The sequence below is a fragment of the Hyla sarda genome, chromosome 9 (assembly GCF_029499605.1).
Source record: "Hyla sarda isolate aHylSar1 chromosome 9, aHylSar1.hap1, whole genome shotgun sequence".
In the NCBI taxonomy this organism is placed as follows: Eukaryota; Metazoa; Chordata; class Amphibia; order Anura; family Hylidae; genus Hyla; species Hyla sarda.
The window spans coordinates 135798836-135812263 of record NC_079197.1 but is presented as its reverse complement, the minus strand read 5'-3'; the positions used below and the strand labels follow the sequence as shown (position 1 = coordinate 135812263).

Below are 13428 nucleotides of genomic sequence, written 5' to 3'. Positions count from 1 at the left end.
CCTGTGGCGTTCTTCCCCCTGCTGCCAGTCCCATTCCATCCAGTGTTGCCTCACCCTGAAGACACGGCTTTTAGCCACGGACATGAACCTTGTCAATGGAAGAATGTCGGGGTTGAATGTAACAAAAGCGACTGTAAGTCTGAGCGGAATCACATGACGACACTTGTTTAATGGCTGCAGTCAAATGAATTGATGTTATACACAAAACACCATTGTGGTCTAGTCATCACACACGCCTACGGTAGATACAAACACTCTAGAAAAATGACAGCAGCGCTCTGCAAATGTCAAACATGAACGATAGATATATGGATCATTTGCATTATAGCTATATTTCCAATACATGTAAAACGAAGGCTCTTAGCAAACATTTTAATGAAATTGTATGAGGTACCGTAGTTATTGGCGTTTAACACGCGCTTTTAAAACTTAAATTTAAGCCAAAAAGCCTGCATGCGTGTCATACGCCGATAAATCTTCTGGTCACTGATTTAAAGCGTCCGCAGCAGCGGCTGCTTGTTCAGTATTAGCAGCACGGCCGCGGCCACTTTAAATCAGTGACCAGCGGCGGCTCCTCCCCGCTCTGCTTTTAATTTTTCTTACCCCCCTCCCTCATCATTCCCCCTTTTCTCTGCTTTTCATAGTTTTTTTTTTTATTTTCCTTACCTGTCTGCGCTTCGGCAGGCCAGGTCAGGCAGAGGGTCTTGTGGGCTGCGGTCAATGAAGCAGATGAGCGACGTCCTCTCCCGGCTTCTCTGCGCGGCATCAGTGACGTCACTTTTCATTTCCGGTAGTCGCCGCACTCTGAAGTCTGACTAGCGGCGGTTACAGGAAATGAAAAGTGACGTCACTGATGCCGCGCAGAGGAGCCGGGAGAGGACGTCACTCATCTGCTTCACTGACCGCAGCCTGCAGGACAGCCGAAGCGCAGCCAGGTAAGGAAAATAAAGAAACTATGAAAAGCAGGGAAAAGGGGGAATGATGAGGGAGGGGAAGAATAAACAGTGGTTTTCACGCTGCAGACCTCCAGATGTAGCAAAACTACGACTCCCAGCATGCCCGGACAGCCAACGGCTGTCCGGGCATGCTGGGAGTTGTAGTTTTTCAACATCTGGAGGTCTGCAGATTGAAGACCACATAGGAGGAACATGATGGGGGGGGGGGGGGGATGAGGAGACAGGGTGGGAGATGATGAGGGGGGAATGATGGGGGACATGATGAGACAGGGTGGGGGGATGATGAGACAGGGGGAAATGATGGTGGGGGAGGCACTAAATGCTTAATGTTTGTATGGCTAGTGGTGGTCTATGACAGGGGGAAATGATGAGACATGGGGGGTGGTGATGAGAGGGGTTAATGTGGCACAGGGACTGATAAAAGGGAAGGAATGATGTGGCACTGGAGGGGACAGGACCAAACTGAGGTGCAGAAGAAAACAAAGTTGGGGGGATGATGTGGCATTTAGTCCCAAGTCATTTATTTTACATTTTATTTTTTTAACTTAAATTTCTCTGTTAAAATGGGGGTGCGTGTATTATACGCCCATTTTCCCTCCTGAAGATGCTACGGAAGTAGTGAAACATGTAGAGGGGGCATTTTCAGCGTTTTAACATCGGTAGCTTGTGTGTGCAATATACTGTGGAACTGCAGTCCACATGTGGTTGAATATACTTACCAGTGGTCAACTGGAGGGAATATAAATATTACTACCAAGCACACACAAGCCCGTAGTTTTAAGATACACACTCATCATAAAAACTTTTTTAATATAATACGAATAAAAGTTAAGTTTTAGGGGTGGGATTTAATAAGGGTATCAGTGACCCTGGGCTTCCCAGGGTCAAAGGTTTTTGATTATTTATTACCCTAACCCATCCTGTTTTTTTTGTTTTTTTGTTGTTATACACCAGTGCGTGTTATACGCCGATAAATAAGGGACTTATAGAGATAGATAGATATCTCATTTGATCCCCAATGAATCAGCAAGCTTTCTGGCTCCCAGGCATCTTTTATACAGGTAATACCCTGAGATTAAGAGCACTCTCTCAAAGAGAGTGCTCCATAGATCAGCTTGTTACCTGTATAAATGACACCTGTCCGAGACAGAAATAATCAGATTTCTTCCATTTGCCAACGATCATTCACGTTGTGCACAATAGCCTAGCATTTTTTTTTAATGCTAGGCCATCCTAAAGGTTGGGAAAGTTATATCTCCTTCCTTTAGATTTCTCATTGCTGGAAATGCACTTGTAGCTTTGGCTCAAGAAACTGAATGAAAAACGACAGTAATTTTCCAAAAAATGCTGTGTTGAAACCCCCATAAAGAAGTGTTTTCCTTTTAGTAATAAAGGGTTAATAGGAGTAGATTCACACACAGGATCCACTGTGGATTTGAAGTTGTAAAATCTGGAATTGTGGTTCTTAAATACTTTTAACTTCTTTGTAAAATCTGCAACTACAGATCCAGTGTGTTACTATATTCCCTTAGTTCCTGTTCTCGCGGATGAATTTCATTGTGAAATAGCAGCTTGTTTCCTGCCGCGAGTTCTTAGAGAATACGCACTTTCCTGGGCGGCAATTAAACAGCTGAATGTCAATAGAAAATAGTAGAAAAATCCCTTAGGGAATAACTCGCGATACAGACCGTCATTTCTTTAATATCTTAGTTTTTTTCTTTTTTTTTTAAATTCTTTGGAATTATGTTAAAACATTGCATGCAGAAGTTTTAACATGATCCATTCCCAGGTCCCGTAAACAACCGTCTGCATTGTGAGTTATTCCCTAAGAGATTTTTCTACTATTTTTGATTGGCGTTCAGCTGTTTAATTGCTGCCCAGCAAAAGTGTGTATTATCTAAGATATCGTTGTGGAGGAGAAGTAGAGCTCTGAAAAGCTTTGGTGGAAAACTTTTTATTTTTTTTAATTTTTTTAAATTAACTGGTGCCAGAAAGTTCAACAGATTTGTAAATCACTTCTATTAAAAATTCTTAATCCTTCCAGTACTTATCAGCTGCTGTATACTACAGAGAAAATTCTTTTCTTTTGGGATTTATTTTCTGTCATGACCACAGTGCTCTCTGCTGACACCTCTGTCCATTTTAGGAATGGTCCAGGGCAGCATATGTTTGCTATGGGGATTTTCTCCTGCTCTGGACAGTTGCTGACATGGACAGAGGTGTCAGCAGAGAGCACTGTGGTCAGACAGAAAAGAAATTAAAAAAGAAAATAATTTCCTCTGTAGTATACAGCTGCTAATAAGTACTGAAAGGAATAAGATTTTTTTAATAGAAGTAATTTACAAATCTGTTTAACTTTCTGACATCAGTTGATTTAACGTTTTCCACCGGAGTACCCCTTTAAGTTTTGGAACTTTAGGACACAGATTGTGTTTGCAGTATTTCATGCTGCTAGTTTGAATGGGGGCAGATTTTCCACCGCAGACCCCGTTGACTTCAATGATGTCTGTGTCAAATTTTCTGTTGTTTCTCTATCACAAACTAATCAAGTTGGTATGCCATAAATATCTAATTGCATTTACTATTCACCATAATGTGCCAGTTTAGGTAACTGGGGGAGGGGTTTTTAGGTAACCTCACTGTCCGCCTTTGTATAGCGGCTGGACCCCCCCCTTTGTATAGTGGCTGGACACCCCCTCCCCCTTTGTACCGTGGCTGGACCCCCCCCCCCCCCATTTGTACCGTGGCTGGACCCCCCCCTTGTATAGTGGCTGGACCCCCCCCCTTGTATAGTGGCTGGACCCTTGTATAGTGGCTGGACCCTTGTATAGTGTCTGGACCCCCCTTTGTATAGTGTCTGGACCCCCCTTTGTATAGTGTCTGGACCCCCCTTTGTATAGTGTCTGGACCCCCCTTTGTATAGTGTCTGGACCCCCCTTTGTATAGTGTCTGGACCCCCCTTTGTATAGTGGCTGGACCCCCCTTTGTATAGTGTCTGGACCCCCCTTTGTATAGTGTCTGGACCCCCCTTTGTATAGTGGCTGGACCCCCCTTTGTATAGTGGCTGGACCCCCCTTTGTATAGTGGCTGAACCCTTGTATAGTGTCTGGACCCCCCCCCTTTGGATAGTGTCTGGACCCCCCCCTTTGGATAGTGGCTGGACCCCCCCCCTTTGTATAGTGGCTGGACCCCCCCTTTGGATAGTGGCTGGACCCCCCCCTTTGGATAGTGGCTGGACCCCCCCTTTGGATAGTGGCTGGACCCCCCCCTTTGGATAGTGGCTGGACCCCCCCTTTGGATAGTGGCTGGACCCCCCCTTTGGATAGTGGCTGGACCCCCCTTTGGATAGTGGCTGGACCCCCCTTTGGATAGTGGCTGGACCCCCCTTTGGATAGTGGCTGGACCCCCCTTTGGATAGTGGCTGGACCCCCCTTTGGATAGTGGCTGGACCCCCCTTTGGATAGTAGCTGGACCCCCCTTTGGATAGTGGCTGGACCCCCCTTTGGATAGTGGCTGGACCCCCCTTTGGATAGTGGCTGGACCCCCCCTTTGGATAGTGGCTCGACCCCCCCTTTGGATAGTGGCTCGACCCCCCCTTTGGATAGTGGCTGGACCCCCCTTTGGATAGTGGCTGGACCCCCCTTTGGATAGTGGCTGGACCCCCCTTTGGATAGTGGCTGGACCCCCCTTTGGATAGTGGCTGGACCCCCCTTTGGATAGTGGCTGGACCCCCCTTTGGATAGTGGCTGGACCCCCCTTTGGATAGTGGCTGGACCCCCCTTGTATAGTGGCTGGACCCGTTGTATAGTGGCTGGATCCTTTTGGATAGTGGCTGGATCCTTTTGGATAGTGGCTGGACCCCCCCTTGTATAGTGGCTGGACCCCCCGTTGTATAGTGGCTGGACCCGTTGTATAGTGGCTGGATCCTTACCACTCATATGCTTTAAATGTCTGATAGGAGGCAAAACCCCATTTAACTTCTTGATTTGCTCAATTTTGAAAGAAGGGGTTAACAAAAGTGTATGGCAGGTAAACTGTAAATATCTAAAGGCAGCATGATAATATGGGACCGTGTATGAGGATATTACACTAGTCTAGAAGCAGCTGACAGGGAATATGTACACTCATACAATGAAGATTAGACAGTGAGTGTGACATATCTGTCTGTTTTCCTGACTTCCATGATGCTTATACTTTATCTGCATGTGACCTTATCGAGTAGCATCATGAACCATTATCTGATGTCACATACTGCACGTGTCTTTGTTTTGCAGAGGCCATAAACTGTCTTCTGCGGGCAATCGAAATCTACACGGACATGGTGAGTCGCTGCTCTGCAGTCTTTTTGTGATTTTCTATGGTAGATTATCTTCATTTTCTCAGGCTTTTCTGATGGAGATCCTCGATTTATGTAAATGAAATATTGTTTTTAAAGGAAATCTCTCACCAGTGTCACCTACACTAACCTGTCAGTACAGGAAGGTAGTGCAGGTGACACGATACTTACCTTGCCCCGTTCTGTGCAGTCGTTCCTTGGTAATCTTAGAAACATAGAATGTGTCGGCAGATAAGAACCATTTGGCACATCTAGTCTGCCCAATAATCTGAATCCTATCAATAGTCCCTGGCCCTATCTTATATGAAGGATAGCCTTATGCTTATCCCATGCACTTCACTGTATTTGCAGCGATCACTTCTGCAGGAAGGTTATTCCATGCATCCACTACTCTCTCAGTAAAGTAATACTTCCTGATATTACTGCAGAAACCTTTCCCCTCTAATTTAAAACAATGTCCTCTTGTGATAGTTTTTCTTCTTTTAAATATGTTCTCCTCCTTTACCGTGTTGATTCCCTTTATGTATTTAAAAGTCTCTATCATATCCCCTCTGTCTCTTCTTTCTTCCAAGCTATACATGTCAAGGTCCATTAACCTTTCCTGCTCTTCTCTGAACTCTCTCTAGAGTATCTATATAGTTTTGTGGAGATATGTCCTCTAGTACTGCGCACAATACTCCAAATGAGGTCTCACCAGTGTTCTGTACAGCGGCATGAGCACTTCTCTCTTTCTACTGCTTATACCTCTCCCTATACATCCAAGCATTCTGCTAGCGTTTCCTGCTGCTCTATTACATTGTCTTCCTACCTTTAAGTCTTCTGAAATAATTACTCCTAAATCCCTCTCCTCAGATACTGAGGTCAGGACTGTGTCAAATAATCTATATTCTGCCCGAGGGTTTTTATGCCCCAGGTCCATTATTTTGCATTTATCCACATTAAATTTCAGTTGCCAGAGTTCTGACCATTCTTCTAGTTTGCCTAAATCCTTTTCCATTTGGCTTATCCCTCCAGGAACATCAGCCCTGTTACAAATCTTTGTGTCATCAGCAAAAAGACCAAAACCATCGAGACCTTCTGTAATATCACTAATGAAGATATTAAACAAAATGGGTCCCAGTACAGATCCCTGAGGTCCCCACTGGTGACAAGACCTTGCTCTGAATATTCTCCATTGACTACAACCCTCTGTTGTCTGTTACTCAGCCGCTGCCTAATCCACTCAGCAATATGGGAGTCCAATGACTGCAGTTTATTGATAAGTCTTCTATGTGGGACAGGGTCAAAAGCCTTACTAAAATCTAGATATGAGATGGCTACTGCCATCTATTATTTTAGTCACCCAGTCAAAAAAATCAATAAGATTAATCTGACATGATCTCCCTGAAGTAAACCCATGTTGTTTTTCATCTTGCAATCCATGGGATTTTAGATGTTCCACAATCCTATCCTTTAGTAGGATTTCCATTAATTTCCACACTATTGATGTCAGACTTACTGGCCTATAGTTGCTTGATTCCTCCTTACTACCTTTTCTTGTGAATGGGCACGACATTTGCTAATTTCCAATCTTCCGGGACGACTCCTGTTACCAGTGATTGGTTAAATAAATCTGTTAACGGTTTTGCTAGTTTGTCGCTAAGCCCTTTTAATAATTTTGGGTGTATCCCATCAAGCCCCTGTGACTTATTTGTCTTAACTTTAGACAGCAAATGTAGAACCTCTTCCTCTGTAAAGACACATGCATCAAACGATTCATTAGTCTTCCTCCCTAATTGAGGTCTTTTTCCTTCTTTTTCTTCTGTAAAAACTGAAGTATTCATTAAGGCAGTCGGCTAGTCCTTAATTCTCTTCTACATAACTTCCTTCCTTTTGTTTTTTATTTAAATATTCCTTGTTTTAATTTCCTTTTTTCATTTATATATCTGAAGAATGTCTTATCCCCTTTTCTTCTGCCTGTGCTTTAGACGTTCTTATGATTATGGCCACTTCTGCTGAGTGCCACAGTGGTCTCTTTCTTTTTCTGCTTTTACTGACAAGTCTAATACAATTTTCTGTTGCCTTCAATAAAGCGTCTTTTACGTAGTCCCATTTCTCCTGGACTCCATGTAATCCCTTCCAGTCTGATAGGGACTCATTTATGACTAATCTCATTTTTGAAAAGCCTGTTTTTCTAAAATCTAAACACTGTTCTTATATTAAACCACACTGACTGGTGATCACTAGATCCGAAGCTTTTGCCTACAATAACATCATATACCAAATCCCCTTTGTGAATACCAAATCCAAAATGGCCTCCCTCCGGGTTGGCTCTTCAACCACTTGTTGTAGAGATAATCCCAGTAGGAAATTTAGAATAGCTGTACTCCTGGCAGAACTTGCTATTTTGGTTTTCCAGTTTATATCCGGAAGATTGAAGTCTCCCATAATAATAACTTCTCCTTTCATTGTCATTTTAGGTATTTCATCAACTAGTAGATCATCTAATTCTTTAACTTGGCCAGGTGGTTTATATATCACACCTACACAAGTTACTGTATGATTACCAAATTGCAACGTAACTCAAATCGACTCTGTTGGCCTCACTAACTTGTATTAGGTTAGATTTTATGCTATCTTTCACATACAGGGCCACTACTCCACTTTCATTAAACCATGTCTCAGAAACAGCCACTAAATCTACATGCCATTATTGACCGAAGTTCATTTATGATATTACCTAAACTGTGAGCATTTGTAGACAGGACTCTGAGTTTGTCATTTCTTAACCTCTGTGCTACTGACATGTTCTGGCATTGTTTCGGGGGCAATGGGACTCCTGGATTATCACTCTTTTGCCCCCCTTTTCCTAGTTTAAATACTCCTTAGCAAATTCTTGGAATTTTTTTTGAGAGAAAGATGAAAACCATCTTTTTTGTACAGTTCCTTTCTATTCCAAGTAGAGCTATCATGAGACACAAAGCCAAATCCTTGCTCTTGACATCATTTACTGAGCCATAAGTTGAACTCCTTAATGCGCCTCTGCCTATCATTCTGAACGGTATGCACAGGCAGAACTTCAGAAAATGAAACAGTGGATGCAAAATTCTGTACATAATCACCAAGTGCGATAAGATTCCTTCACCTCTGAAACTCCATTGCAAGCCAGGTAATTTGTCCCTAGATGGACAAGAACATCCACGTCCCCTTCCTGCTTTGCTTCCTTAACAATATTAAGAATCAGGGCCCGGCTAGGTCCCGCTACTAGAGAACTGCAGCCGTGACGTCACTAAGCTCCGCCTGTGCCCCATGCCGGGCCCAGGGCTGAAGATACCGTAGAGGATTACCAAAGAACGACTGCTCGGAACGGGACAAGGTAAGTATCGTTATTACTATCACCTGCACTACCTGTCTGTACAGACAGGTTAGTGCTGGTGACACTGGTGACAGATTTCCTTTTAATGGTACTCAAGGATGGACTTTTACTTTAAAGAATTATTCCCATCTCAATGTTTATGGCAAATCCACAGGATACACCATATATGTCTGATAGATGCTGTTTTCACCTCTGGCACCCACAGCCTATTTCAGTGTTTCCCAAACAGGGTGCCTCCGGGTGTTGCAAAACTACAACTCCCAGCATGCCCGGACAGCCTTTGGCTGTCCGGGCATGCTGGGAGTTGTAGTTTTGCAACACTTGGAGGCACCCTTTTTGGGAAACACTGGCCTATGTCAAGAAAGAATGTTCCGCAGCCCCATGCTGACTTTCTTGCAATGGCCAGAGTTGGTCAGCAAGGCAGGTTGTTTTACTCCCATTACATAACTCCCATAATAACTTTCAGTGGCCCTCAAACTCGAGATAAAAGCATGTTCCACCTTTTGGGACCCTTTCCTTTCAGACATTTACGGCATATCCTGTGAATATGCTATAAATGATGATATGGAAAATGGCATAATCAGATTTTCTCATGAATTGCATTGGGGGACACAGCACCATGGGTATAGGCTCATGCCACTAGGAGGCGTCACTAGACATAAAAAAAGTGTTGCCTCTGTACTCTATACCCCTCCTACCCACACTAGCCTAACCAGACTCTGGCCTACTGTCCGTAGGAGGCAGACAGGATTAGGTTTGCTGTATTTATTTATTTATTTATTTTAATTTAACTTTTTCCCTTTTTTATGTTTATCGGGGGGGGGGGGGGGGGGGGGGGGGTTGTCAGCATGGGCTGCCACACTAGATGTAATCCCAATTTCCCCCCTGAGGATACCAGGTATTTTAGCCCCCTCATATCTTTCCGCCCAGGCCTCCTGGCACCAGGCATGCTTGAAGTTGTAGTTTAGGAGGTCGTTCCTTTTGCAACCACTGCTGTACGCTGTATCTCTATGCCCGGGCTGCAAAAGATAAAGAAAATAAACTTTAACGTACCTACGTCGGCCTTACGCTGGGGACGGGAACGTCGGAGAGCCGTCAGCCTATCACTGGCTGCAGCGATGTCCTGCCCCGGCCAGTGATAGATTGAGCTGGCTTTTTACATGACAGTGGGCTCAGCCTATCACTGGCCGGGGCGGGACATTGCTGCAGCCAGTGATAGGCTGACTGCTCTCCGACGTTCCCGTCCCCAGCGTAAGGCCGACGTAGGCAAGTTAAAGTTTATTTTACAGCTTACAGCAGTGGTCTCAAACCTGCGGACCTCCAGCTGTTGCAAAACTACAACTCCCAGCATGCCCGGACATGCTGGGAGTTGTAGTTTTGCAACATCTGGAGGTCCGCAGGTTGGGGACCACTGGCATACAGTATAGAGTTCCAGCGCCGGTGTCGGACCGCAACAAACAGGAGGAGGGCAGTGCTTGCGGGTGACATATGTGAGCAGTACCCCGCTGGGCTGATAATTAATTGGGGGGGGGGGGGGGGGGGAGCAGAACAGCGATGGTGGGTCACATGTGATTAGTTCCCCGATGTGGGGACAGCGCTGCGCTGGGCTGATAATTCATTCCCAAGGGGGAGGGGCCCAACCGGTATTGCGGTATGGGAAAAATTCACATCGTGCAGCCCAAAAATTTCGGTATTTGGTATGAACCGGTATACCACCCAGCCCTACCTCCATGTTTATTTTCAACTGCTGCTCCTGGATTCAGGCTGCAGCTTCTCCCCCCCCCCCCCCCCAACCCCCCCCCCCCGGGACACCCAGAATCCTGCCGCACCCCCTCTCCCATCCAGTGGCCTGGCTCACATTAGCCCCCCGTTGCTGTCACATGTAGGCTGCAGCTGTGCAGGCCTCTCCTGGTATCTTCATGTGCATCTTTCCTCCTTCAGGTGGTCCCAGCTTTTAGTTGGGACATGACACAGAAGGCCAGACTTCCCACCTTTGCTCTGCCCTCGCTGCGCTTCCTTCTCCTAGTCTCCAGGAATAGACTACAGCAGTGTCTCCCAACCAGTGTGCCTCCAGCTGTTGCAAAGCTACAACTCCCAGCATGCCCAGACAACATGCTAGGAGTTGTAATTTTGCAACAGCTGGAGGCACGCTGGTTGGGAAACACTGGAATAGTTATTAGTAGATAGTAATGATAACCCAATTTTGTTATGTGTGTAGATAAAAACATTTCTTGCATTTAGGTGGAGATTTAGAATGTTGTCTTATAGTCAGATTTTCTTTTTTTCCCCATAGTAACCAATCAGAGCACAGCTTTCATTTTACCAGAGCAAAAGGAGGTATGAAAGCTGAGCTGTGATTTTTTTTCCTATGGGCAACATGTTACGTAGAACCGCATAGTGTGGACTCCACTTCATACATTTTTAAGGATTCTGTTCTTGTTTCTCACAGGGAAGATTCACCATTGCAGCCAAACATCATATATCCATAGCTGAGATCTACGAGTCCGAGCTGGTGGACGTAGAGAAGGTTTGTTACCAGATTTTCTTAGTACACAACACAATTGTTCCCTCTGTCACCCCATTATACCTACATGCAATGTAATCACAGGGCTCCTATGTCTTCCATTTGTGTTCATCTATTAGGTCCTGCCTTGCGGGACCTAATGGGCCACTGAACCAAAGTATTTAGGCAAAGAAAATTCCCCCCCCCCCCCCCCCGCTTTATTCTGAAAAAAAAAAAAAAATAGGTTTAACCCCTTTACTCCTTTTTTTTACCTTTTAATGACCAAGGCATTCAGATTTTTAAAATCTGACATGTGTCCCCTTTTTGGTAATAACTCGCTTTTACATATGAAAGCAATTCTGAGATTGTTGTTTTTCTTTTTTTTGTGACATATTGTAATTTACATTAGTGGTAAATTTCTATTGATATAGTTAGGGTTTTTTGTGAGAAAAAATCCCAAATCTTGTGAAAAATTTATATTTTTCTAGATTTGAAATTTATTCTTGTAGGACGAAAATTCATGTCACCAATTTAATGATTAGTTCACATCTACAATATGATAAACATTCATTCACCTTCTTAGAATGTGACAAGGTTCATAAGTGTAGCAGCAATTTTCCAGATTTTCAAGCAAATTTCAAAATCAGATTTTTCAGGGACCAGTTCAGTTCTGGGTGCTGCGGGTGGTCGTCTCTGTCGGGGCTCCTCTTCTCTGCCGATTGCTTCACTGTCAGAACCAACAGAGGAGGGGGGGAAGGAGGAGACCACGCATATGTCACTGCTATTGGTCTGTCAGTACAAGCAGCGATCGCCGGCTTGCGACCACTGCAATTGGTCCCCGGCCGGCTTCAGGGATGCTGCACATCCGAGCTCACTAAACTTTTACTGCGCTCAGCAGTGATAGTTTAAAATGATCAGGTACATGTACGTTGTGATGCGGCAAGTCAGCCTTAATCACCACGTGCATGTACCTGATATTGCTGGAACGAGTTAAGGAATACTGCGTGTTAAGCTTGTGGGATTTTTTTTTTTTATATCTGACACAATGGTAATTTTGCTTAAGAAAAAAAAAAAAAAATAATCTACTTACCTCCTGCTGCTCCTCTGGTATCCCGCTTTGGTCCCCATTTCACTCCCCTTTTAGATTCCCTTTGGTCAATACATCATGTTGCGGCTCAGCAAACCACCAGCCATATTATTGTCCTGCCTCAGCCAGTGATTTAGCTTGGCCGCAATCTGACACATATGGAGGGACATTTATCAATCTTTGCTTATGTATCCTTTTTTTTAGTAATTTTTTCCTTACTTTTTTTTTGCTTATGTGTGACTTATTTATCAACTGCTTTCAGCCTGTTGATAATTTTCTTTCACCTAAGCAATTTTTCCTTTTTTCCTTTGGTAGTAGCTTTTTCTGCTCCATGTCTGAGCTGGAGTAAATTTAGTCAATTTTTAACCCTGTTTTTTGCGCAGTTGCGACTGTCTCAGTTAATAAATACCTGACTACCCGTAGTCCATTTTAAAATTATTACTACGTAGTTAATTTTTGGAAAACTTGCTTTTCTCGCTTTGCAGTCAAAATGTCGCACGAAAAATCGCGTACTTGCAGTTGCGACAATTATAGTAAAGAAAACCTGACTAAACCCGTTAATAAATGTCCATAATTGAGTCCTGGCACAAGACTTCTTCCTGGTGTTATGGCTCAATATGTCAGATTGTTGGGCCGCTGCGGCCAGCATTTTTCTAAGACACAGTTAATAATTTGTGTGATATAATTGGTGTAATTCCCAAATAAGGCATACATTTAATCAACCTAGTACCCCAAAACAGCCCTCGCACAGCTTTATTGGCTAAAAAATTAGTGTTGTGACTTATGGTGACACATGTAAAATGTATTTTTGTTGTTCAAAAGTTACTAACCTAAAAACGATATAAATTCTGTACTGATGTAATCTTATTGACCTACAGAATGAAGCGGACATGTCACTGAATGTACCGAAATCTTGGCACAAAACTAAGAGAAAATATTTTTGGACACTGTTTACTCCCTTATATGTACTCCAAAATAGTGCTGATAAAAATATAGCTTGTCGTGAAATTAACAAGCCCTCTTATGGCTAGATCAATGGAAAACGGAAAAGAAATGTAATGGCTCTCGGAATGCAGTGACATAACTGTGTCCTTAGGGCCCACCATAGGGGTCAGAAGGTGCTCAGACGTGATATGGGAGTGCAATACCCACAAAATGATGTGATCGTACCAGACCACAAAATTTTATTTT

General features: G+C 43.9%; 1 protein-coding gene across 1 annotated transcript in view; it reads left to right on the top strand.

Moving 5' to 3' along the window:
• The window catches only part of NAPA (NSF attachment protein alpha), a 37006-nt gene that overhangs the window by 16097 nt on the left and 7481 nt on the right, over positions 1-13428 (top strand). The window contains exons 4-5 of the mRNA XM_056539578.1: positions 5231-5277; positions 11097-11174. Coding sequence (XP_056395553.1) covers positions 5231-5277; positions 11097-11174 — 125 coding nt within the window. The remainder of the gene's footprint in view (positions 1-5230; positions 5278-11096; positions 11175-13428) is intronic.